General features: G+C 47.9%; 1 protein-coding gene across 1 annotated transcript in view; it reads left to right on the top strand.

Annotated features, from left to right (window-relative positions):
- The window catches only part of LOC137327067 (cilia- and flagella-associated protein 44), a 216,166-nt gene that overhangs the window by 102,085 nt on the left and 87,269 nt on the right, over positions 1–26,812 (top strand). The window contains exon 16 of the mRNA XM_067992476.1: positions 16,572–16,817. Coding sequence (XP_067848577.1) covers positions 16,572–16,817 — 246 coding nt within the window. The remainder of the gene's footprint in view (positions 1–16,571; positions 16,818–26,812) is intronic.

Below are 26,812 nucleotides of genomic sequence, written 5' to 3'. Positions count from 1 at the left end.
GTGGTGTATCCCAGGGGTCAGTGTGGGGATTGGGGAAGGGTTGGGAGTGGTGTATCCCAGGGGTCAGTGTGGGGATTGGGGAAGGGTTGGGAGTGGTGTATCCCAGGGGTCAGTGTGGGGATTGGGGAAGGGTTGGGAGTGGTGTATCCCAGGGGTCAGTGTGGGGATTGGGGAAGGGTTGGGAGTGGTGTATCCCAGGGGTCAGTGCGGGGATTGGGGAAGGGTTGGGAGTGGTGTATCCCAGGGGTCAGTGTGGGGATTGGGGAAGGGTTGGGAGTGGTGTATCCCAGGGGTCAGTGCAGGGATTGGGGAAGGGTTGGGAGTGGTGTATCCCAGGGGTCAGTGTGGGGATTGGGGAAGGGTTGGGAGTGGTGTATCCCAGGGGTCAGTGCAGGGATTGGGGAAGGGTTGGGAGTGGTGTATCCCAGGGGTCAGTGCGGGGATTGGGGAAGGGTTGGGAGTGGTGTATCCCAGGGGTCAGTGTGGGGATTGGGGAAGGGTTGGGAGTGGTGTATCCCAGGGGTCAGTGTGGGGATTGGGGAAGGGTTGGGAGTGGTGTACCCCAGGGGTCAGTGTGGGGATTGGGGAAGGGTTGGGAGTGGTGTATCCCGGGGGTCAGTGCGGGTATTGGGGAAGGGTTGGGAGTGGTGTATCCCAGGGGTCAGTGCGGGGATTGGGGAAGGGTTGGGAGTGGTGTATCCCGGGGGTCAGTGCTGGGATTGGGGAAGGGTTGGGAGTGGTGTATCCCAGGGGTCAGTGTAGGGATTGGGGAAGGGTTGGGAGTGGTGTACCCCAGGGGTCAGTGTGGGGATTGGGGAAGGGTTGGGAGTGGTGTATCCCAGGGGTCAGTGCTGGGATTGGGGAAGGGTTGGGAGTGGTGTATCCCAGGGGTCAGTGCTGGGATTGGGGAAGGGTTGGGAGTGGTGTATCCCAGGGGTCAGTGCTGGGATTGGGGAAGGGTTGGGAGTGGTGTATCCCAGGGGTCAGTGCTGGGATTGGGGAAGGGTTGGGAGTGGTGTATCCCAGGGGTCAGTGCGGGGATTGGGGAAGGGTTGGGAGTGGTGTATCCCAGGGGTCAGTGCGGGGATTGGGGAAGGGTTGGGAGTGGTGTATCCCAGGGGTCAGTGTGGGGATTGGGGAAGGGTTGGGAGTGGTGTATCCCAGGGGTCAGTGCTGGGATTGGGGAAGGGTTGGGAGTGGTGTATCCCAGGGGTCAGTGCTGGGATTGGGGAAGGGTTGGGAGTGGTGTATCCCAGGGGTCAGTGCTGGGATTGGGGAAGGGTTGGGAGTGGTGTATCCCAGGGGTCAGTGCTGGGATTGGGGAAGGGTTGGGAGTGGTGTATCCCAGGGGTCAGTGTGGGGATTGGGGAAGGGTTGGGAGTGGTGTATCCCAGGGGTCAGTGCTGGGATTGGGGAAGGGTTGGGAGTGATGTATCCCAGGGGTCAGTGTGGGGATTGGGGAAGGGTTGGGAGTGGTGTATCCCAGGGGACAGTGCTGGGATTGGGGAAGGGTTGGGAGTGGTGTATCCCAGGGGTCAGTGCTGGGATTGGGGAAGGGTTGGGAGTGGTGTATCCCAGGGGTCAGTGCTGGGATTGGGGAAGGGTTGGGAGTGGTGTATCCCAGGGGTCAGTGCTAGGATTGGGGAAGGGTTGGGAGTGGTGTATCCCAGGGGTCAGTGCTAGGATTGGGGAATGGTTGGGAGTGGTGTATCCCAGGGGTCAGTGCTGGGATTGGGGAAGGGTTGGGAGTGGTGTATCCCAGGGGTCAGTGCTGGGATTGGGGAAGGGTTGGGAGTGGTGTATCCCAGGGGTCAGTGCTAGGATTGGGGAAGGGTTGGGAGTGGTGTATCCCAGGGGTCAGTGCTAGGATTGGGGAAGGGTTGGGAGTGGTGTATCCCAGGGGTCAGTGTGGGGATTGGGGAAGGGTTGGGAGTGGTGTATCCCAGGGGTCAGTGTGGGGATTGGGGAAGGGTTGGGAGTGGTGTATCCCAGGGGTCAGTGTGGGGATTGGGGAAGGGTTGGGAGTGGTGTATCCCAGGGGTCAGTGCTGGGATTGGGGAAGGGTTGGGAGTGGTGTATCCCAGGGGTCAGTGCTAGGATTGGGGAAGGGTTGGGAGTGGTGTATCCCAGGGGTCAGTGCTAGGATTGGGGAAGGGTTGGGAGTGGTGTATCCCAGGGGTCAGTGTGGGGATTGGGGAAGGGTTGGGAGTGGTGTATCCCAGGGGTCAGTGCAGGATTGGGGAAGGGTTGGGAATGGTGTATCCCAGGGGTCAGTGTGGGGATTGGGGAAGGGTTGGGAGTGGTGTATCCCAGGGGTCAGTGCTGGGATTGGGGAAGGGTTGGGAGTGGTGTATCCCAGGGGTCAGTGTGGGGATTGGGGAAGGGTTGGGAGTGGTGTATCCCAGGGGTCAGTGCTGGGATTGGGGAAGGGTTGGGAGTGGTGTATCCCAGGGGTCAGTGCTAGGATTGGGGAAGGGTTGGGAGTGGTGTATCCCAGGGGTCAGTGCTAGGATTGGGGAAGGGTTGGGAGTGGTGTATCCCAGGGGTCAGTGCGGGGATTGGGGAAGGGTTGGGATTGGTGTATCCCGGGGGTCAGTGTGGGGATTGGGGAAGGGTTGGGAGTGGTGTATCCCAGGGGTCAGTGCGGGGATTGGGGAAGGGTTGGGATTGGTGTATCCCGGGGGTCAGTGTGGGGATTGGGGAAGGGTTGGGAGTGGTGTATCCCGGGGGTCAGTGCTGGGATTGGGGAAGGGTTGGGAGTGGTGTATCCCAGGGGTCAGTGCTGGGATTGGGGAAGGGTTGGGAGTGGTGTATCCCAGGGCTCAGTGCTGGGATTGGGGAAGGGTTGGGAGTGGTGTATCCCGGGGGTCAGTGCTGGGATTGGGGAAGGGTTGGGAGTGGTGTATCCCAGGGGTCAGTGCTGGGATTGGGGAAGGGTTGGGAGTGGTGTATCCCAGGGGTCAGTGCGGGGATTGGGGAAGGGTTGGGAGTGGTGTATCCCAGGGGTCAGTGCTGGGATTGGGGAAGGGTTGGGAGTGGTGTATCCCGGGGGTCAGTGTGGGGATTGGGGAAGGGTTGGGAGTGGTGTATCCCAGGGGTCAGTGCTGGGATTGGGGAAGGGTTGGGAGTGGTGTATCCCGGGGGTCAGTGTGGGGATTGGGGAAGGGTTGGGAGTGGTGTATCCCAGGGGTCAGTGTGGGGATTGGGGAAGGGTTGGGAGTGGTGTATCCCAGGGGTCAGTGCTGGGATGGGGAAGGGTTGGGAGTGGTGTATCCCGGGGGTCAGTGCTGGGATTGGGGAAGGGTTGGGAGTGGTTTATCCCAGGGGTCAGTGTGGGGATTGGGGATGGGTTGGGAGTGGTGTATCCCAGGGGTCAGTGCAGGGATTGGGGAAGGGTTGGGAGTGGTGTATCCCAGGAGTCAGTGCTGGGATTGGGGAAGGGTTGGGAGTGGTGTATCCCAGGGGTCAGTGCTGGGATTGGGGAAGGGTTGGGAGTGGTGTATCCCGGGGGTCAGTGTGGGGATTGGGGAAGGGTTGGGAGTGGTGTATCCCAGGGGTCAGTGTGGGGATTGGGGAAGGGTTGGGAGTGGTGTATCCCAGGGGTCAGTGCTGGGATTGGGGAAGGGTTGGGAGTGGTGTATCCCGGGGGTCAGTGCGGGGATTGGGGAAGGGTTGGGAGTGGTGTCTCCCGGGGGTCAGTGCGGGTATTGGGGAAGGGTTGGGAGTGGTGTATCCCAGGGGTCAGTGCGGGTATTGGGGAAGGGTTGGGAGTGGTGTATCCCAGGGGTCAGTGCGGGGATTGGGGAAGGGTTGGGAGTGGTGTATCCCGGGGGTCAGTGCGGGGATTGGGGAAGGGTTGGGAGTGGTGTATCCCAGGGGTCAGTGTGGGGATTGGGGAAGGGTTGGGAGTGGTATACCCCAGGGGTCAGTGCGGGGATTGGGGAAGGGTTGGGAGTGGTGTATCCCAGGGGTCAGTGCTGGGATTGGGGAAGGGTTGGGAGTGGTGTATCCCGGGGGTCAGTGCTGGGATTGGGGAAGGGTTGGGAGTGGTGTATCCCAGGGGTCAGTGTGGGGATTGGGGAAGGGTTGGGAGTGGTGTATCCCAGGGGTTAGTGCTGGGATTGGGGAAGGGTTGGGAGTGGTGTATCCCGGGGGTCAGTGCGGGGATTGGGGAAGGGTTGGGAGTGGTGTATCCCAGGGGTCAGTGCGGGGATTGGGCAAGGGTTGGGAGTGGTGTATCCCGGGGGTCAGTGCAGGTATGTATCGATGACTTGGACTTCGGTACATGGTGCACAATCTCAAAATGTATTGACAACACAAAAATAGGAGGTTTGGCAAACAGTGAGGAGGAGTGTAAGATACCTCAGGAGGGTATAGACAGTTTCGTGGAATGGGCAGACAGGTGGCAGATGTAATTTCATGTGGATAAGTGTGAGTTAATGCATTTTGGATGGAAAAACACTAAGTGAAAGTGTGCACTCAATGAAAAGACACTGTAGCATGTGGATCAGTAGAGACAACTAGAGACTCGAATACAGAATTCCCTGCAAGTGTGAGTACAGGCGAATAAAGCCATAAAATTGGCCAACACCATTTTATGTTTTATAGATAAAGGAATAGTGTACAAGAATAAATTAATAATAAATTTATACAAAACATTGATTAGGCCACAGTTCGAATACGGTGTGCAGTTTTGAGCACCCAGTAATAGACGGATATTAAAGCCATAGAGAGCGTACAGTGTAGAGTCACCAGGATGATGCGAAGCTATAGTTATGTGGAAAGACTTGAGATACTGGGACTATTTCCACTGGAGCAGAGAAGGCTAAGAGGAGACTTAATAGTTGTCTTTTAAGTGATGAAAGGTTTTGAGAGTGAATAGGGAAAGGCTATTTCCTCTTGTTAGTTAGGTCGTCAGTGGTGAGGGATAACAAATTTAAAATTGTCACTGAGAGAGTGAGGAGAGGGATTGGAGAAAGTTCTTTACACAGAGGGATGTTGGAGCACAGAATGCCAGAGGGAGTGGTTGAGGCAGAGACCATTACATCTTTTAAACAAAAACTGAATAAATATTTGAAGCAGAGGAAAATACAGGGCTGTGGGGAGAGAGTGGGGCAGTGGGATTAGTTTTGGATTGATACAGGGCTCTGGGGAGAGAGTGGGGCAGTGGGATTAGTGTTGGATTGCGCCAGCAAAGAGTTGGCACTGACACAATGGGCCGAATGGCCTCTTGTATTATAAACTTCTCTGGATCTAACTTCTGATAGTGTATGAAGTACATGCTTGGAAGCCCAGTCTTTACTTTTCCTACAGTATGTGCTCGACCTCAGTGGCAATTGTTGGTGTGAGGCGGTTGCTGATGTCCTGCAATGTGAACCTCCTGGGATTGAGGTGATATTTGTCTTTACAACAGCAAGAACTTGCATTTATCTAGCGACTTTAACGTAGTAAAACATTTTTTTTTCGTTCATGGGATGTGGGCGTCGCTGCCGAGGCCAGCATTTATTGCCCATCCCTAATTGCCCTCGAGAAGGTGGTGGTGAGCCGCCTTCTTGAACCGCTGCAGTCCGTGTGGTGACGGTTCTCCCACAGTGCTGTTAGGAAGGGAGTTCCAGGATTTTGACCCAGCGACGATGAAGGACCGGCGATATATTTCCAAGTCGGGATGATGTGTTACTTGGAGGGGAACGTGCAGGTGGTGTTGTTCCCATGCGCCTGCCGCTCTTGTCCTTCTAGGTGGTAGAGGTCGCGGGTTTGGGAGGTGCTGTCGAAGAAGCCTTGGCGAGTTGCTGCAGTGCATCCTGTGGATGGTGCACACTGCAGCCACAGTGCGCCGGTGGTGAAGGGAGTGAATGTTTAGGGTGGTGGATGGGGTGCCAATCAAGCGGGCTGCTTTATCTTGGATGGTGTCGAGCTTCTTGAGTGTTGTTGGAGCTGCACTCATCCAGGCAAGTGGAGAGTATTCCATCACACTCCTGACTTTGGGGAGTCAGGATGTGAGTCACTCGCCGCAGAATACCCAGCCTCTGACCTACTCTTGTAGCCACAGTATTTATATGGCTGGTCCAGTTCAGCTTCTGGTCAATGGTGACCCCCAGGATGTTGATGGTGGGGGATTCGGCGATGGTAATGCCGTTGAATGTCAGGGGGAGGTGGTTAGACTCTCTCTTGTTGGAGATGGTCATTGCCTGGCACTTATCTGGCGCGAATGTTACTTGCCACTTATGAGCCCAAGCCTGGATGTTGTCCAGGTCTTGCTGCATGCGGGCTCGGACTGCTTCATTATCTGAGGGGTTGCGAATGGAACTGAACACTGTGCAGTCATCAGCGAACATCCCCATTTCTGACCTTATGATGGAGGGAAGGTCATTGATGAAGCAGCTGAAGATGGTTGGGCCTCGGACACTGCCCTGAGGAACTCCTGCAGCAATGCCCTGGGGCTGAGATGATTGGCCTCCAACAACCACTACCATCTTCCTTTGTGCTAGGTATGACTCCAGCCACTGGAGAGTTTTCCCCCTGATTCCCATGGACTTCAATTTTACTAGGGCTCCTTGGTGCCACACTCGGTCAAATGCTGCCTTGATGTCAAGGGCAGTCACTCTCACCTCACCTCTGGAATTCAGCTCTTTTGTCCATGTTTGGACCAAGGCTGTAATGAGGTCTGGAGCCGAGTGGTGCTGGCGGAACCCAAACTGAGCATCGGTGAGCAGGTTATTGGTGAGTAAGTGCCGCTTGATAGCACTGTCGACGACACCTTCCATCACTTTGCTGATGATTGAGAGTAGACTGATGGGGCGGTAATTGGCCGGATTGGATTTGTCCTGCTTTTTGTGGACAGGACATACCTGGGCAATTTTCCACATTGTCGGGTAGATGCCAGTGTTGTCGCTGTACTGGAACAGCTTGGCTAGAGGCGCAGCTAGTTCTGGAGCACAAGTCTTCAGCACTACAGCTGGGATGTTGTCGGGGCCCATAGCCTTTGCTGTATCCAGTGCACTCAGCCGTTTCTTGATATCACGTGGGGTGAATCGAATTGGCCGAAGACTGGCTTCTGTGATGGTGGGGATATCGGGAGGAGGCTGAGATGGATCATACACTCGGCACTTCTGGCTGAAGATGGTTGCAAACGCTTCAGCCTTGTCTTTTGCACTCACGTGCTGGACTCCGCCATCATTGAGAATGGGGATGTTTGCAGAGCCTCCTCCTCCCGTTAGTTTTTTAATTGTCCACCACCATTCACGACTGGATGTGGCAGGATTGCAGAGCCTTGATCTGATCCGTTGGTTGTGGAATCGCTTAGCTCTGTCTATAGCATGTTGCTTCCGCTGTTTAGCATGCATGTCGTCCTGAGTTGTAGCTTCACCAGGTTGGTACCTCATTTTTAAGTACGCCTGGTGCTGCTCCTGGCATGCTCTTCTACACTCCTCATTGAACCAGGGTTGATCCCCTGGCTTGTTGGTAATGGTAGAGTGAGGAATATGCCGGGCCATGAGGTTACAGATTGTGGTGGAATACAATTCTGCTGCTGCTGATGGCCCACAGCGCCTCATGGATGCCCAGTTTTGAGCTGCTAGATCTGTTCTGAATCTATCCCATTTGGCACGGTGGTAGTGCCACACAACACGTTGGATGGTGTCCTCAGTGCGAAGACGGGACTTCATCTCCACAAGGACTGTGCGGTGGTCACTCCTACCAATACTGTCATGGACAGATGCATCTGCGACAGGTAGATTGGTGAGGACGAGGTCAAGTAAGTTTTTCCCTCGTGTTGGTTCGCTCACCACCTGCCACAGGCCCAGTCTGGCAGCTATGTCCTTCAGGACTCGGCCAGCTCGGTCAGTAGTGGTGCTACCGAGCCACTCTTGGTGATGAACATTGAAGTCCCCCACCCAGAGTACATTTTGTGCACTTGCTACCCTCAGTGCTTCCTCCAAGTGGTGCTCAACATGGAGGAGGACTGATTCATCAGCTGAGGTAGGACGGTAGGTGGTAATCAGCAGGAGGTTTCCTTGCCCATGTTTGACCTGATGCCATGAGATTTCATGGGGTCCAGAGTCAATGTTGAGGACTCCCAGGGCCACTCCCTCCTGACTGTATATCACTGTACCGCCACCTCTGGTGGGTCTGTCCTGCCGGTGGGACAGGACATACCCAGGGATGGTGATGGAAGAGTCTGGGACGTTGGCTGAAAGGTATGATTCTGTGAGTATGGCTATGTCAGGCTGTTGCTTGACTCGTCTGTGGGACAGCTCTCCCAATTTTGGCACAAGTCCCCAGATGTTAGTAAGGAGGACCTTGCAGGGTCGACTGGGCTTGGTGTTTTTTTGCCGTTGTCGTGTCCGGTGCCTAGTGGTCCGATGCCGGGTGGTCCGTCCGGTTTTATTCTTATTCTGACTTTTCGTAGCGAGATTTTACAACTGAGTGGCTTGCTAGGCCATTTCAGAGGGCAATTAAGAATCAACCACATTGCTGTGGGTCTGGAGTCACATATCGGCCAGACCGGGTGAGGACGGCAGGTTTCCTTCCCTGAAGGACATTAGTGAACCAGATGGGTTTTTACGACAATCCGGTAGTTTCATGGCCACCATTATTGATACTAGTATTTTAATTCCAGATTTTTATTTAATTAATTGAATTTAATTAATTAATTGAATTTAAATTCGCCAGCTGCCGTGGCAGGATTTGAACTCATAACTCTGGATTTTAGTCCAGGCCTCTGGATTACTAGTCCAGTAACATAACAGAAAGGTTACAGTACAGAAGAAGGTCATTTGGCTCATCGAGTCCGCACCGGCTCTATGCGAGAGCAATCCAGCGAGTCCCACTCCCCCGTTCTTTCCCTGTAGCCCTGCAAATTTTTTCCTTTCAAGTACTTATCCAATTCCCTTTTGAAGGCCATGATTGGATCTGCCTCCACCACCCCCTTGGGCAGTGCATTCCAGATCCTAACCACTCACAGTGTAAAGAGGTTTTTCCTCATGTCACCTTTGGTTCTTTTGCCAATCAACTTAAATCAATGTCCTCTGGTCCTTGACTCTTCCGCCAATGGGAACAGTTTCTCTCTATCTACTCTGTCTGGACCCTTCATGATTTTGAAATCATGAGAAATCGTGATAAATGATCTTGGCTCAGAAGATCAACATGTCGAATCAATTTGGGTGGAGGTAAAAAATGGCAAGGGAAAGAAATCACTGGTGGGAGTCGTATATAGGCCCCCTAACAGTAGCTACACTGTAGGGCAAAATATTAACCAGGAAATAAGGGGGGCGTGTAAAAAAGGTAATGCAATAATCATGGGCGATTTTAACTTTCACATAGATTGGACAAATCAAATTGGCAAAAATAGCCCTCAGGAGGAGTTCATAGAGATTATTAGGGACTGTTTCTTAGACCAATACGTCGGGGAACCAACCAGGGAACAGGTCATTTTGGATCTGGTAATGGGTAACGAAACAAGATTAATTAATGATCTCAAAGTAAATGATCCCTTGGGAAGCAGTGATCATAACATGATAGAATTTCACATCCAGTTTGAGAGCAAGGATCTTGGGTCTAAAACTACTGTATTAAACTTAAATAAGGGCAATTACAAAGGAATGAGGGCGGAATTAGCTAAAGTGGACTGGTTAAACAGATTAGATGGTATGATGGTGGATAAGCAGTAGCAAACATTTAAAAAGATATTTTATGACTCGCAACAAAAATATATCCCTGTGAGGAGGAAAGACTCCACAAAAAGGATGAACCAACCATGGCTAACTAAGGAAGTAAAGGATGGTATCAAGCTAAAAGAAAAAGCATTCATCATGGCAAAGATTACTGGTAAGCCCGAAGATTGGGAAAACTTTAAAAATCAGCAAAGGATGACTAAAAGAATAATAAAGAGGGAGAAAATAAATTATGAGGGTAAAGTAGCAAGAAATATAAAAACTGACAATAAAAGCTTCTACAAGTACATAAAAAGGAAGAGGGTAGCTAAAGTAAACATTTGTCCCTTAGAGGATGAGACTGGGGAAATAATAATGGAAAACAAGGAAATGGCAGAGAAATTGAACAGATATTTTGTATCTGTCTTCACAGTAGAAGACACTAATAATGTACCACTAATAGTAGAAAATCAAGAGGCAAAGGGGAGGGAGGATCTAAAAACAATCACTATCACTAGAGAAAAAGTACTAGGTAAACTAATGGGTCTCAAGGCTGACAAGTCCCCTGGACTTGATGGCTTGCATTCAAGGGTCTTAAAGGAAGTGGCGGCAGAGATAGTGGATGCATTGGTTGTAATCTTCCAGAATTCACTAGATTCTGGAAAGGTCCCAGCGGATTGGAAAACCGCAAACATAACACCCCTATTCAAGAAGGGAGTGAGACAGAAAGCGGGTAACTATAGACCAGTTAGCTTAACATCTAACATTGGGAAACTGCTAGAATCCATTATTAAGGAAGTAGTAGCAGGACATTTGGAGACTCATAATACAATCAAGGAGAGTCAACATGGTTTTATGAAGGGGAAATCACATCTGGCAAATTTATTAGAGTTCTTTGAGGAAGTAACAAGCAGGGTGGATAAAGGGGAACCAATGGATGCAGCATATTTGGATTTCCAAAAGGGATTCGATAAGGTGCCACATAAAAGATTACTACACAAGATAAGAGCTCATGGTGTTGTGGGTAATATACTGGCATGGACAGAGGATTGGGTAACTAACAGAAAACAAAGAGTTAGGATGAAAGGGTCATTTTCAAAATGGCAATCTGTAACTTGTGGGGTGCTGCAGGGCTCAGTGCTGGGGCCTCAACTATTTACAATATATATCAATGACTTGGATGAAGGAACAGAGTGTCACGTGGCCAAATTTGCTGATGATACAAAGATAGGTGGAAAAGCAAGTTGCGATGAGGACACAAAATGTCTGCAAAGGGATATTGACAGGTTAAGCAAATGGGCAAAAATTTGGCAGATGGAATATAATGTGGGAAAATGTGAAGTCATCCACTTTGGGAGGAAAAATAAAAAAGCAAAATATTGTTTGAATGGAGAAATACTACAAAATGCTGCGGTACAGAGGGATCTGGGTGTCCTCGTACATGAAACACAAAAAGTCAACATCAAGTGCAGCAGGTAATCCGGAAGGCAAACGGAATATTGGCCTTTATTTCTCGGAGGATGGAGTATAAAAGCAGGGAAGTTATGCTACAACTGTACAGGGTGCTGGTGAGACCACACCTGGAGTATTGTGTACAGTTTTGGTGCCCTTATTTAAGGAAGGACATACTTGCATTGGAGGCAGTTCAGAGAAGGTTCACTAGGTTGATTCCGGGTATGGAAGGGTTGTCTTATGAGGAAAGATTGAACAGGTTGGGTCTATACTCATTGGAGTTTAGAAGAATGAGAGGAGATCTTATTGAAACATAGCAGATTCTGAGGGGATTCGATAGGGTGAATGCTGAGAGGATGTTACCCCTCATGGGGGAATCTAAAACTAGGGGGCGTAGTCTCAGAATAAGGGGTCGCCTGTTTAAGACAAAAATGAGGAGGAATTTCTTCTCCCAGAGCGTTGTGAATCTTTGGAATTCTTTACCCCAAAAAGCTGTGGCGGCTGAGTCATTGAATACATTCAAGGCTGAGTTAGACACATTTTTGATCAGCAAGGGAGTCAAAGGATATGGGGAAAAGGCGGGAAAGTGGAGTTGTGGTAAGAGTCAGATCAGCCATGAATGGCAGAGCGGGTTCGAGGGGCTGAGTGGCCTACTCCTGCTCCTATCTCTTATGGTCTTATGGAATACTTGGTATCTAACACAACTCAATATCACATCATTCCATGTTACAGAGAATATAGGTTTATTTTTTTAGAAAAGTAAAAGCCCGTTCGGCTCAAATAGCCTGTCTCTCTTTGGCAAATCAACCCCAGCTACCTGCTCTCTTGCTATATCCTTAAACCTCTTTTCTCTCCCAGGATACATTCGTGCTATTTTGTTGGCTGTACTGCTTGTTTAGCTTTTGGCGTTCTGCTGTTGCTTTTGTTCAAAATGAAAACATTTGCAAAGTTTGGTGTGTAATTGTGTGTGTGTCTTTGTGTTCATGTGAAGGAGTAAGAAAATGACAGTACACTAATGTCCATGTTTAAAATGGGCAGTTGCTGATATCGGCCAAAAGGCAAAAACCATTCGATATTTGCAGTAATGTCAATTTCAAAGTTGCAGATTATAGTGTCTTTTGTGCTCTATTTATTTTGGGCAGAAACAGCTTGAGGCCAGTGTTTTATTGGAAAGTAAGCCAGTGATTGATGTCAGCACTGGAGATTCTTGTGGCTGGCAAGTCGGTGGGAGCTGGCAGGTTTTCTTTCTCGAGGTGATCTTTTTTTACCTGTCACTGACCTGCCCAGTTTGCCTGGAGTCAGCGCCTGAGCCAGAGCCAGAGCCAGAGCCACAGCTCTCCCTCCCAGCTCAGGCCAAAAATCATTGTTTGTAGCAGATCAAGGGGCAGAATACACTGATGGGAGTAGTTTGTAGGCCCCCTAATAGTAGCAATACTGTTGGACAGAATATTAATCATGAAATAATGGGAGCTTGTAACAAAGGAAATGCAGTCATCATGGGGGACTTTAATCTGCATATAGACTGGGCAAATCAAATTGGCAAAGGTAGATTGGAAGACAAGCTCATGGAATGTATCCGAGACGGTTTCCTAGAGCAATATGTCATGGAACCAATCAGGGAACAAGTAGTTTTAGATCTTGTCTTATGAGTTAGGGTTAATTAGTAAAAGGACCTCTGAGGAAGAGTGATCATAATATGATAGAATTTCATATTGTGTTTGAAAGTAACGTATTTAAGTCAGAAACTAGAGTCTTAATCTTAAATAAAGCCAATTACATGGGTATGAGGGGTGAGTTGTCAAAGGTCAATTGGGAAATTAAATTAAAGGGTTTGACAGTTGAAAAGCAATGGCAAACATTTAAAGGAATATTTCAATATTCTCAACATGTATACATTCCATTGATAAATAAAAACTCCATGTTTGGCTAACTAAAGTAGTTAAGGAGAGTGATCCATGTTTGGCTAACTAAAGTAGTTAAGGAGAGTATTAGATTGAAAGATGAGGTCTATAACATTGCCAAGAAGAGTAATAAACCTGGGGATTGGGAGAGTTTTAGAAACCAACATAGGACGACCAAAAAACTGATAAAAAGGGTGACATCAAGACAGCATTTGACCAAGTGTGACATCAAGGAGCCCTTGTAAAATTGAAGTCAATGGGAATCGGGGGGAAAACTCTCCAGTGGCTGGAGTCATTCCTAGCACAAAGGAAGATGGTAGTGGTTGTTGGAGACCAATCATCTCAGCCCCAGGGCATTGCTGCAGGAGTTCCTCAAGGCAGTGTCCTAGGCCCAACCATCTTCAACTGCTTCATCAATGACCTTCCCTCCATCATAAGGTCAGAAATGGGGATGTTCGCTGATGATTGCACAGTGTTCAGTTCCATTCACAATCCCTCAGATAATGAAACAGTCCGTGCCTGCATGCAGCAAGACCTGGACAACATCCAGGTTTGGGCTGATAAGTGGCAAGTAACTTTCGCACCAGACAAGTGCCAGGCAATGACCATCTCAGAGAGAGTCCAACCACCTCCCCTTGTCATTCAACGGCATTACCATCGCCAAATCCCCCACCATCAACATCCTGGGGGTCACCATTGACCAGAAACTTAACTGGACCAGCCACATAAATACTGTGGCTACAAGAGCAGGTCAGAGGCTGGGTATTCTGCGGCGAGTGACTCACCTCCTGACTCCCCAAAGTCAGGAGTGTGATGGAATACTCTCCACTTGCCTGGATGAGTGCAGCTCCAACAACACTCAAGAAGCTCGACACCATCCAGGACAAAGCAGCCCGCTTGATTGGCACCCAATCCACCACCCTAAACGTTCACTCCCTTCACCATGGCGCACCGTGGCTGCAGTGCGTACCATCCACAGGATGCACTGCAGCAACTCGCCAAGGCTTCTTCGACAGCACCTCCCGAACCCGCGACCTCTACCACCTAGAAGGACATGGGCAGCAGGCACATGGGAACAACACCACCTGCACGTTCCCCTCCAAGTCACACACCATCCCGACTTGGAAATATATCGCTGTTCCTTCATCGTCGCTGGGTCAAAATCCTGGAACTCCCTTCCTAACAGCACTGTGGGAGAACCTTCACCTCACGTTCAAGAAGGCGGCTCACCAACACCTTCTCAAGGGCAATTAGGGATGGGCAATAAATGCTGGCCTTGCCAGCAACGCCCACATCCCATGAACGAATAAAAAAAAATAGAATATGAAAGTAAACTAGCAAGAAATATAAAAACGGATTGTAAGAGCTGCTACAAGTATGTAAAAAGGAAGAGAGTAGCAAAAGTAAATGTTGGTCCCTTAGAGGCTGAGACAGGAGAAATTTTAATGGGGAATCAGGAAATGGCAGATGTGTTAAACAAATATTTTGTACCTGTCTTCACAGTAGAAGACACAAAAAGCACACCAAAAATAGTGGGGAACCCAGGGGTAAATGAGAGTGAAGGAACTTAAAACAATTAATATCACTAGAGAAAAAGTACCAGACAAACTAATGGGACTAAAAGCCGAAAAATCCCCTGGACCTAATGGCCTTTATCCTAGGGTTCTAAAAGAGGTGGCTGCAGAGATAGCGAATGCATTGGTTATGATCTTCCAAAATTCTTTAGATTCTGGAACAGTCCCAGTGGACTGGAAGGTAGCAAATGTAACCCTGCTATTCAAGAGGGAGGGAGAGAAAAAACAGGGAACTACAGACCGGTTAGCCTGAGATTGATTGTTGGGAAAATGCTGGAATCCATTCTTAAGGAAGTGGTTACAGAGCACTTAGAAAATCATAATATGATTAGGCAGAGACAACGTGGTTTTATGAAAAGGAAACCGTGTTTGACAGATTTATTAGAGTTTTTTGAGGATGTAACTAACAGGGTAGATAAAGGGGAGCCAGTGGATGTAGTATATATGGATTTTCAAAAGGCATTTTGAATTTTATAGCAACACTTGTAGGCCAGGAGGAACAGGAGTGTTTGCCCCTCAAGCGAATCTTCGGCCTCCCTTCTGCCGATCGCTGCCTCTCTCTAGGCCCTGCCTCAATCGCAGCCAACCCCCCCGTTCTCCGGCCTGCCCTGCAATCTGCCGACACCCCACCCCCGCCCCGGATAAGGTTCCACGCAAAAGGTTGTTACACAAGGTTGGGGTTGGGGGTATTATATTAATATGGATAGAGGATTGGTTAAAGGACGGAAAACAGAGATTAGGGATAAACGGTTCATTATCAGGTTGGCAGGCTGTAACTAGTGGGGTGCCACAAGGATCAGTGCTTGGGCCTCAGCTATTTACAATCTATATTAATGACTTAGATGAAGGGTCCGAGTGTAATGTATCCAAGTTTGCTGACGATACAAATGGTTATGCTACTGGCCGAGTAACCCAGAGGCTGTGTTCAAATCCCACCATGGCTGTTTGTGAAATTTAATTCAGATAATCTGATAATCTGTGGTCATAAAAATGACCGCAAAAGCTGCCAGTTTGTTATTAAAAAAACTCGACAATGTTCACTTGTACCCTTCTGAGAAAAGAACCTGTCATCACTACCCGGTCTGGACTATGTGTGTCTTCAGTCCCATACTATGGCCTCAATGTTAACCCGCCACAACAGGCGGGAGGAGATTGGGGGGTGTTAAACCCGTAGAAAGAGGGAACGCATCACCAACCTGACACCAACGTGCCTGTTGCCGTTTTTACGGTGGTGGGTTTCGAGCCATGCGAGTGTCCCGCTGTGGAGAGGCAGGACAATTCATTATCATGTTTACATCAGGCTCCCACAGTGCAATTGGGAGCCTGATTTAAATATAACAGTTGCTGGCCGGGTTTCCCAGGGCTCAGGAAACCCGGCGGCGAAATAGAGATAGGAGAAGCCAGCTTCAGAAGGTAAGTGAATTTTATAGCAACACTTGTCGGCCAGGAGGAACAGGAGTGTTTGCCCCTCAAGCAAATCTTCGGCCTCCCTTCTGCCGATCGCTGCCTCTCTCTAGGCCCTGCCTCAATCGCGGCCAACCGCCCGTTCTCCAGCCTGCCCTGCAATCTGCCAAACCCACCCCCCCGCCCCCCCCGGATGGCTGACCCGCGATCTGCCGACCCCACACCCCCCCAACTGATGGGTAATCCGCAGTCGCGATTGCCACTGGCCTCCTGCCGCTGGTTTTCCCGCCCAGCAGTGGCCAGCCTGTCAAAAATTATAATGCGGTCCTGCCGTTAAATTCGGCAGGAACTCTGCGACCCCAGCCTTGCCGCACTGCCCCGCACTCTCCCCGCCTCCCCTTAAATATCGAAGCCTACGTGTTGACTCTTAATACCTTCTAGGCAAATAGAGATGGGCTTTGCCAATGACACCCACATCCTGCGAACACATTATAAAAACTGCGCCAAGGGCGTTATTGTTTGGCAGTATGCTGAGATAAGCAATGTGAGCATTTATAATCATTGCACTTATATCTGTTTTGTTGTCATAGAGAAACATAGAGATTAAACGGAGGAAACTAATAAAGGAACAAAAAGAGAAAGAAAAGCAAGAACGGCTCAAGAAAAAGCAGGAAATGGCAGCAGAGAATCCAGAATTGGTCACTGAGGAAGAGGAAGAGGAAGAGGAGGAAGAAGAGGAGAAAGAGGAGGAACTCCCAATGATCTACATTCCTGAAGAACCAAGTCCCATATTGTGTGGTTTCTACTCAAAGCCGGGGGAATTCTGGTTGTCTGTGGTAAGTTTTAATTATCATAACAAATTGGGGCATTGACAAACAAATCCCTGAGGTCTAAGATGCCTGTTAATTAAACATTCAGGTATTTGAAAAGGCCTTGGAGAGGGTGCAGAGGAGATTTTCTAGAATTATACCAGAAATGAGGGACTTCAGTTATGTGGAAAGACTGGAGAAACTGGGATTGTTCTCCTTAGAGCAGAGAAGGTTAAGAGGAGATTTGATAGAGGTGTTCAAAATCATGAAGGATTTTGATAGAGTAAATAGAGAGAAACTGTTTCCACGAGCAGGAGGGTCGGTAACCAGAGGACACAGATAAGGGTACGGTAGCGTAGTGGTTATGTTACTGGACTAGTAATCCAGAGGCCTGGACTAAAATCCGGAGTCATGAGTTCAAATCCCACCACGGCAGCTGGCGAATTCAAATTCAATTCATTAAATAAAAAATCTGGAATTAAAATACTAGTATCAGTAATGGTGGCCATGAAACTACCGGATTGTTGTAAAAACCCATCTGGTTCACTAATGTCCGAAGGAAACCTGCCGTCCTTACCCGGTCTGGCCTATATGTGACTCCAGACCCACAGCAATGTGGTTGATTTTTAATTGCCCTCTGAAATGCCCTAGCAAGCCACTCACTTGTAAAACCTCGCTACGAAAAGTCATAATAAGAATAAAACCGGACGGACCACTAGGCACCAGACACGACAACGGCAAACCAAGCCCAGTCGACCCTGCAAGGTCCTCCTTACTAACATCTGGGGACTTGTGCCAAAATTGGGAGAGCTGTCCCACAGACTCGTCAAGCAACAGCCTGACATAGCCATACTCACAGAATCATACCTTTCAGCCAACGTCCCAGACTCTTCCATCACCATCCCTGGGTATGACCTGTCCCACCGGCAGGACAGACCCACCAGAGGTGGCGGTGCAGTGATATACAGTCAGGAGAGAGTGGCCCTAGGAGTCCTCAACATTGACTCTGGACCCCATGAAATCTCATGGCATCAGGCCGAATATGGGCAAGGAAACCTCCTGCTGATTACCACCTACCGTCCTCCCTCAGCTGATGAATCAGTCCTCCTCCATGTTGAACACCACTTGGAGGAAGCACTGAGGGTAGCAAGGGCACAAAACGTACTCTGGGTGGGGGACTTCGATGTCCATCACCAAGAGTGGCTCGGTAGCACCACTACTGACCGAGCTGGCCGAGTCCTGAAGGACATAGCTGCCAGACTGGGCCTGCAGCATGTGGTGAGCGAACCAACACGAGGGAAAAACTTACTTGACCTCGTCCTCACCAATCTACCTGTCGCAAATGCATCTGTCCATGACAGTATTGGTAGGAGTGACCACCGCACAGTCCTCGTGGAGATGAAGTCCCGTCTTCGCACTGAGGACACCATCCAACGTGTTGTGTGGCACTATCACCGTGCTAAATGGGATAGATTCAGAACGGATCGAGCAACTCAAAACTGGGCATCCATGAGGCATTGTGGGCCATCAGCAGCAGCAGAATTGTATTCCAGCACAATCTGTAACCTCATGGCCCGGCATATTCCTCACTCTACCATTACCAGCAAGCCAGGAGATCAACCCTGGTTCAATGAGGAGTGCAGAAGAGCATGCCAGGAGCAGCACCAGGCGTACTTAAAAATGAGGTGCCAACCTGGTGAAGCTACAACTCAGGACTACATGCGTGCTAAACAGCGGAAGCAACATGCTATAGACAGAGCTAAGCGATTCCACAGCCAACGGATCAGATCAAAGCTCTGCAGTCCTGCCACATCCAGTCATGAATGGTGGTGGACAATTAAACAACTAACGGGAGGAGGAGGCTCTGTAATCATCCCCATCCTCAATGATGGCGGAGTCCAGCACGTGAGTGCAAAAGACAAGGCTGAAGCGTTTGCAACCATCTTCAGCCAGAAGTGCCAGGTGGATGATCCATCTCGGCCTCCTCCTGATATCCCCACCATCACAGAAGCCAGTCTTCAGCCAATTCGATTCACTCCACGTGATATCAAGAAACGGCTGAGTGCACTGGATACAGCAAAGGCTATAGGCCCCGACAACATCCTAGCTGTATTGCTGAAGACTTGTGCTCCAGAACTAGCTGCGCCTCTAGCCAAGCTGTTCCAGTACAGCTACAACACTGGCATCTACCCGACAATGTGGAAAATTGCCCAGGTATGTCCTGTCCACAAAAAGCAGGACAAATCCAATCCGGCCAATTATCGCCCCATCAGTCTACTCTCAATCATCAGCAAAGTGATGGAAGGTGTCGTTGACAGTGCTATCAAGCGGCACTTACTCACCAATAACCTGCTCACCGATGCTCAGTTTGGGTTCCGCCAGGACCACTCGGCTCCAGACCTCATTACAGCCTTGGTCCAAACATGGACAAAAGAGCTGAATTCCAGAGGTGAGGTGAGAGTGACTGCCCTTTACATCAAGGCAGCATTTGACTGAGTGTGGCACCAAAGAGCCCTAGTAAAATTGAAGTCAATAGGAATCAGGGGGAAAACTCTCCAGTGGCTGGAGTCATACCTGGCACAAAGGAAGATGGTAGTGGTTGTTGGAGGCCAATCATCTCAGCCCCAGGACATTGCTGCAGGAGTTCCTCAGGCAGTGTCCTCGGCCCAACCACCTTCAGCTGCTTCATCAATGACCTTCCCTCCATCATAAGGTCAGAAATGGGGATGTTCGCTGATGATTGCACAGTGTTCAGTTCCATTCGCAACCTCTCAAATAATGAAGCAGACCGAGCCCGCATGCAGCAAGACCTGGACAACAGCCAGGCTTGGGCTCATAAGTGGCAAGTAACATTCGCGCCAGATAAGTGCCAGGCAATGACCATCTCCAACAAGAGAGAGTCTAACCACCTCCCCTTGACATTCAACGGCATTACCATCGCCGAATCCCCCACCATCAACATCCTGGGGTCACCATTGACCAGAAACTTAACTGGACCAGCCATATAAATACTGTGGCTACGAGAGCAGGTCAGAGGCTGGGTATTCTGTGGCGAGTGACTCACCTCCTGACTCCCCAAAGCCTTTCCACCATCTACAAGGCACAAGTCAGGTGTGATGGAATACTCTCCACTTGCTTGGATGAGTGCAGCTCCAACAACACTCAAGAAGCTCGACACCATCCAAGATAAAGCAGCCCGCTTGATTGGCACCCCATCCACCACCCTAAACATTCACTCCCTTCACCACCGGCGCACTGTGGCCGCAGTGTGTACCATCCACAGGATGCACTGCAGCAACTCGCCAAGGCTTCTTCGACAGCACCTCCCAAACCCGCGACCTCTACCACCTGGAAGGACAAGAGCAGCAGGCACATGGGAACAACACCACCTGCACGTTCCCCTCTAAGTCACACACCATCCCGACTTGGAAATATATTGCCGTTCCTTCATCGTCGCTGGTTCAAAATCCTGGAACTCCCTTCCTAACAGCACTGTGGGAGAACCGTCACCACACGGACTGCAGCGGTTCAAGAAGGCGGCTCACCACCACCTTCTCAAGGGCAATTAGGGATGGGCAATAAATGCCGGCCTCGCCAGCGACGCCCACATCCCATGAATGAATTAAAAAAAAATCATGATAATTGGCAATCATTCTCTTCCAAAGATCCGGCACAGGCATAGTTGGCCGAATGGCCGCCTTCTGTTCTGTAAGAGTCTATGATTCTATTCGCTGCTTCTTTGTGCGCTGCGATTGTTGAATATGCTTTAGTTATCTTGCGTATAATTATGTTTGTTCTGTAATCTGTGAAGTCAAAGTCCTGCATTTACGCTGGAAATTTCCTTGCGGCTTCTGCCGGTGGAGATTTTGGGGAAATCCCATTTACGTGTGTGAACAGGATTTCCACTGAGCTTCCCTGGAAATTAGTTGGTGGAGCGGGAGAACCTGAGGAATTTCATTAGTGTCCATCCACTGTGCGTGGCAAAGTATACATCACGGTTTCAAATGTCACGCACAAAGCGTATCACACTTTCAAACAATTTCACTTAACTGGTTGGCTCAAATAACCACTATCTGTTCAGTACTTTATATTTCACCAATAGCAGATGAAATTTTGTGCAGGTAAGTGTAAAGTACTTCTTATAGGAATTCCACAAATGAATTTGAAACATTTGGGAGAGACCTTGGAGCCTTAGCTGACCCAACACTGCACAACCAGCGCAGAACAGCAATCGACAACGCCAACAGAACGTTGGACTACACTGCCAGAATAACAGAATATAAACCGGAGGACATGATGATCAAACTGTACAGTGCGCTGGTGGACTGTACCTTGAATACTGTGTCCACTTCTGGTCACTGAGACACAGGGAAGATGTTCATGTGTTGGAGGCAGTGCAGAGAAGAGCCACGTGACTGACCCCCAGGCTGAAAGATTTAAGTTATGAAGAAAGACCACAGAGTTTTGGGCTTAACACTTGAACAGGGGCATAGAAGATAGTAAACTATATGGGAAAGATAAATCCTGAACATTAATTGAAGTTAAATTGCTAGAGTGAAACAAGGGGACACAAGTTCAAACTAACAAAAGGCAAATTTTGGACTGATATCAGCACGTTCTTCATACCATCATTTAAGAACAAGTTGAATGCTGCAGTGGGGTGGCTTTAGGATCATTTGGCTGGATGAAATAAGATGGGCTGAATGGCCATCCTTCTCTGTAATTATCTTATGAAGTTAACCATGCTGATTGGTGCAAATAGAAAGGCAGATAAACTTGCCTGTTCTGTACTTTGTGACCCCTGTAAAAGGTGATAGACATTTACTAAAGAAGATTGAAATCGAGGGACACCTTAGTCTGTACTTAGCATTAATCACAAACTAGCAATCCATACAAAACACACCAGTCAAACTCATTTTTTGTTTCAAAGCTATCTGGAACTAGCAACAGATGGAAAATGAATGACCAAATTGTTCAAGTAATTTTGGTCACCTTTTTCTTCCCTCACTTAGATAAATGCAATTGTAAACAATTTTACAACACCAAGTTATAGTCCAGCAATTTTATTTTAAATTCACAAGCTTTCGGAGCTACCTCCTTCCTCAGGTGAACGATGTGTTTTCCACATCGTTCACCTGAGGAAGGAGGTAGCCTCCGAAAGCTTGTGAATTTAAAATAAAATTGCTGGACTATAACTTGGTGTTGTAAAATTGTTTACAATTGTCAACCCCAGTCCATCACCGGCATCTCCACATCATAGATAAATGCATACAGCTAAAGATTATACCTATGACAAAACATACATACAAAAAGCTACAGAATTCTGAAAATAAAGACTAAAAACTTCCCCATAATATTATTCACTTAATGTGAAAAATGCCTGCAAGAAATGTCCTTGTCGCAGGCCTGCCTTTCTCTCTGGGGCCTGGTGTTTGTGTTCTGCTTCAGTCCTGTGGTTCGAAATGTCATTTGGGCCTTGGGGGCGTGTCTAGCTGCTGCTGCTGAATTCTCTATGCGTGGGAGAGACACATCATGGGAGTTGTAGTTTTCACCCCGGCACTGTGGGACAATACCCAGAGTACACCAGAACAACTAGCATCACACGACAACCAAGTAGAAATTCCACACATAGCAACTGCAAAGCATATGCAGCTAAAAAAAAATTCTAAAAGGTTTGGGCACTATCACAGTGGCTACAGGACTGGATTGAATTGCATGCAGTGTTCTAGGGAAGTTGGCCTTATGTTATTTAGCAAGATCAATTCATTATCATAATATATACACACTGACTGGGCACAAACACTCAGCTGCAGAGAGTGCATGGGCGGGATATCCAGCAAGTAGCAACTTTTAAAGGGCTGCTGCTCACATTTAAGGGGGAAACTCCACTCAAGAAAATTTTGATGTCGTTGTGGAGGAATGGAGGTCGGAGGCATAGGAGTGGGAGTGGGACTGCCCCATTTGAGGATGCTGCCCACGAGGTGTTGTTACAGGAGGTTGAGCAGAGAAGCACCCTCCTATCAGGGGTCATGTCCAAATGACTGAATAGAGGTGCCGAGCAAGTTGTGACTCCCATCTCCTTCGGTTGTAGAAGATTAGAAAAAAATGTCAGAACTTGGGAAGATTGCAGTATGCCCAATTTGCCTATTGTAAATATATGGCCACAGGATGCATTGCACAAAGAGTTTATCAATTTGCTGCAACTTCACAGAGGCTGCATGCAAAGCACTGCCTCAACACTTCAGCTCTTGCACATGAAAGGACTTATTGCTGGAGGCCCTACTTTGTCCTTCTGAACTCAAAACTGTGGGCACTTAGGATGTGTTAAGAAACTGGCTGAAGAGTAGGAAATAGTAGACGTTAGACAGCTTATCTTGAGTTTGGGGGAAGTACTGACTGTGATGCCTCTGGGCTTGGTGGTAGGACTTGACTGTCCTGAATTCAGGAATTCAATGCAAAGTGGGCACATCTGCAGATGATACCAAACCTGGAGGGGCTGTGCATTGGAATAGGCAGCTCCTAAATTAAAGAATGAATGGGAGAAAATATGAAAATGGCAACAACAGAGTACCAGGTGGCACCAGCTTGTAGGTTAAATTTAATACAGACTCGTGTGAAGTACTGCATGTAGAAGGAAAAATGGTTGACACGAACTCCATGAATGGTGTAGAAATAGCTAAGGATGAAACTGAAAGAGACTTCGGAGTCTTAGCAGACTCATGCTAAACATGTTCAAACCAATGCAGAGCAGCAATCTACGATAGGTCAGAAAGCATAATCAAACCGTACTGTGCTCTGGCCAGACCGTACCTTGAGTAGTGTCCGGTCTGGACACCAAGAAACGAGGGGGAAATTCAAACACTGGAGGCTGTGCAGAGAAGAGGAACAAGGCTGTTCTCGTATTAAAGGTCTGATTTATGAGAAAAAGATAGGAGAAACTTGAGCTTTTCAGCCATCAAAGGAGTCATCAGAGAGGTGATGTCATGGAGGTGCATAAGATTGTGAAGGAAATAGAAAAGGTAAATCTGGAATATTAGTGTAAATTAAATTGTGAGAGTCGGATAAAGGGACACAGGTTCAAATTAGTAAAATGGTAAATTTAGGACTGATACAAAGAAATCTTTCTTCACACAGAGTGATCAGCATATGGAATGGACTCATGAATAGAATAGTGGAGGTGAGATCCTTGGAAACATTTATGAATCAATTAGATGCTGCAATAGTGGCACTTCAGAATCATCATGGATAGAAGATTTTAGATGGACCAAATGGTCTTCCTAATCCATAATTATCTAATCTTGTGTAATGTTGCACATAAATCTTCCAAGTGAGATCATCAAACATGCTGCCTGTTCATGGATTCACACAAGGCTGGCAGGCAGACTGGGCACTTGGCTGATGTCTGTGATCTTCCAATTTTCAGCATACACCCGTGTAGTACCTTCATACAGGAGAAGGCTGCACATAATAACTGGGGACAAACGTGAACTGGACAGGACTCTTCCAACCTCTGTCCATTGAATCGGCATGAGGAGTTAATCAGAGGCCATGGAGGGAGTATGGGAATATGCCTTTTGAAGCCTCCTGCTAGCTCAAGGCTAGTGCTATTCTTTCCTTTTGCAGTTGAAGGGTGTTATCAAAAAGTGCTGGGTCACAAGATGTGTCAGTAAGACAGGTGACAGATTTTACAAGATTTCTCTTTCTTTAACCAATTTGAGAGGGATTGCAAATTGCCTCTACGGAACAGATTCATCATAGAACCATACATGTTTACAGCACACAAGGAGGCCATTCAGCCCATTGTGTCTGTGCTGACTCTTAGCTAGAGCAATCCAAAATTAATCCCATTGTCCCGCTCTTTTCTCATAGCCACCATCTTCCTCTGCTTCAAATATTTATCCAGTTTTCCCTTAAAAATACATTGGTCTCTGCCTCATTCACTCCCTGTGGTAAAGCATTCTATGCTCCAACAACCCTCTGTATAAAGACATTTCTCCTAACCTTTCTCCTCACTCTCTTGTGACAATTTTAAATTGATGACCCCTCATCACTGACTCCCCAGCTAGAGAAAATGGCCTTTCCTTATTCACTCTATCAAACTCTTTATTTTAAAATCCTCGATTAAATCTCCTCTTAGCCTCCTCTGCTCCAGTGGAAATAGACCCAGTATCTTAAGTCTATCCTCATAACTATAGTTTATCATCCTGGCATCATCCTGGTGAATCTACGCTGTACGCTCTCTATGGCATTAATGTCCTTTCTACAATGGGACACCCAAATCTGCACACAGTACTCTAACTGTGGCCAAACCAGTCATTTGTACTTCATTACTTCTCTACTCTTGTATTCTATGTCCTTATCTGTAAAACACAAAAAATTGTTTCTCCTTTTAATGGCATTATCTACCAATACATGCACTTCAAAAAGAGTGTAAGGATAAACCCAGCAACTATAGGCCACTCAGTTTAACCACAGTGGTGGGGAAACTTTTAGAAACGATAATCCGGGACAGAATTAATAATCACTTGGGTGTACAGGACACAATTTCAAAATTTGCAGATGACACAAAATTTGGAAGGGTAGTAAACAGTGAGGAGGATAGTGATGGACTTCAAGAGGATATAGATAAGCTGGTGGCATGGGCGGACACGTGACAGATGAAATTTTACGCAGAAAAATGCGAAGTGATACATTTCAGTAGGAAGAACGAGGAGAGGCAATATAGACTAGAGGGCACAACTCTAAAAGGGGTACAGGAACAGGGAGATCTGGGGGTATATGTGCATAAGGTGGCAGGGCAGGTTGAGAAAGTGGTTAAAAAGCATACGGGATCCTGGGCTTTATAAATAGAGGCATAGAGTACAAAAGAATGGAAGTCATGGTGAACCTTTATAAAACACTGGTTCGGCCACAGCTGGAGTATTGTGTCCAGTTCTGGGCACCACAGGTTAGGAAAGATGTGAACGCCTTAGAGAGGGTGCAGAAGAGATTTACCAGAATGATTCCACGGATGAGGGGCTTTAGTTACGTGGATAGACTGGAGAAGCTGGGGTTGTTCTTGGAGCAGAGACGGTTGCAAGGAGATTTGATAGAAGTATTCAAAATCATGAAGGGTCTAGACAGAGTAGATAGAAACTGTTCCCATTGATGGAAAGATCAAGAACTAGAGGACATAGATTTAAGGTGATTGGCAAAAGAACCAAAGGTGACATGAAGAAAAACTTTTTTACACAGCGAGTGGTTAGGATCTGGAATGCACTGCCCGAGAAGGTGGTGGAGGCAGATTCAATCATGGCCTTCAAAAGGGAACAGGATAAGTACTTGAAAGGAAAACATTTGCAGGGCTAAGGGGATAGGGCGGGTAAGTGAGACTAGCTGGATTCCTTTTGCATAGAGCCGGTGCGGATTCGATGGGCTGAACGGCCTCCTTCCGTGCCATAACCTTTCTATGATTCTATCAGCATGGATTTCTAAAAGGCTGGCTGCGTTGGGCCAACCTTTGAAGAAATAATAGGATAGGTATAGGAAGTACAGTGGATGTAATTTCTATGTACTTCAAAAATAATTTAAGGTACTGCATAACAGACTTGTGGCAAAGATAATGGAACTAAGGAGCTTGTGGTTACATGGAGAAGGAGATGGTTGGTGGGTAGCAGCCAAGAATAGGAGTAAAATAAGTTTCTCTGAATAGAACGGTGTGATGAGTGGTGTTCCATAGGGATCTATATTGGGCCACTCTTATTTACTCTATACAAAAATGATCTGGACTTAGGAACTGAGGGATCAATATGACACCAAATTGCGAATTATGGCAAATTGTGGAAGATGGCAGGATGAGCAGATAGGTGGCAAATGCAGTTTAATGTAGAAAATTGTTGTGGTATTACTTATTGAAGTAAGAATAGGGAAATGTTAAGATTTTAAATGGAGTAGAAGAACAGAGGGACCTTGGTGTGCAGATGCACAGATCAATTGAAGTGCATAAGACTATACAGAGGCAAACAGAACTCAATTCTGTATCC

The sequence above is a fragment of the Heptranchias perlo genome, chromosome 11 (genome assembly GCF_035084215.1).
Source record: "Heptranchias perlo isolate sHepPer1 chromosome 11, sHepPer1.hap1, whole genome shotgun sequence".
In the NCBI taxonomy this organism is placed as follows: Eukaryota; Metazoa; Chordata; class Chondrichthyes; order Hexanchiformes; family Hexanchidae; genus Heptranchias; species Heptranchias perlo.
The sequence above is the reverse complement of the archived record's forward strand: the minus strand, read 5'-3'. Positions and strand labels throughout refer to the sequence as shown.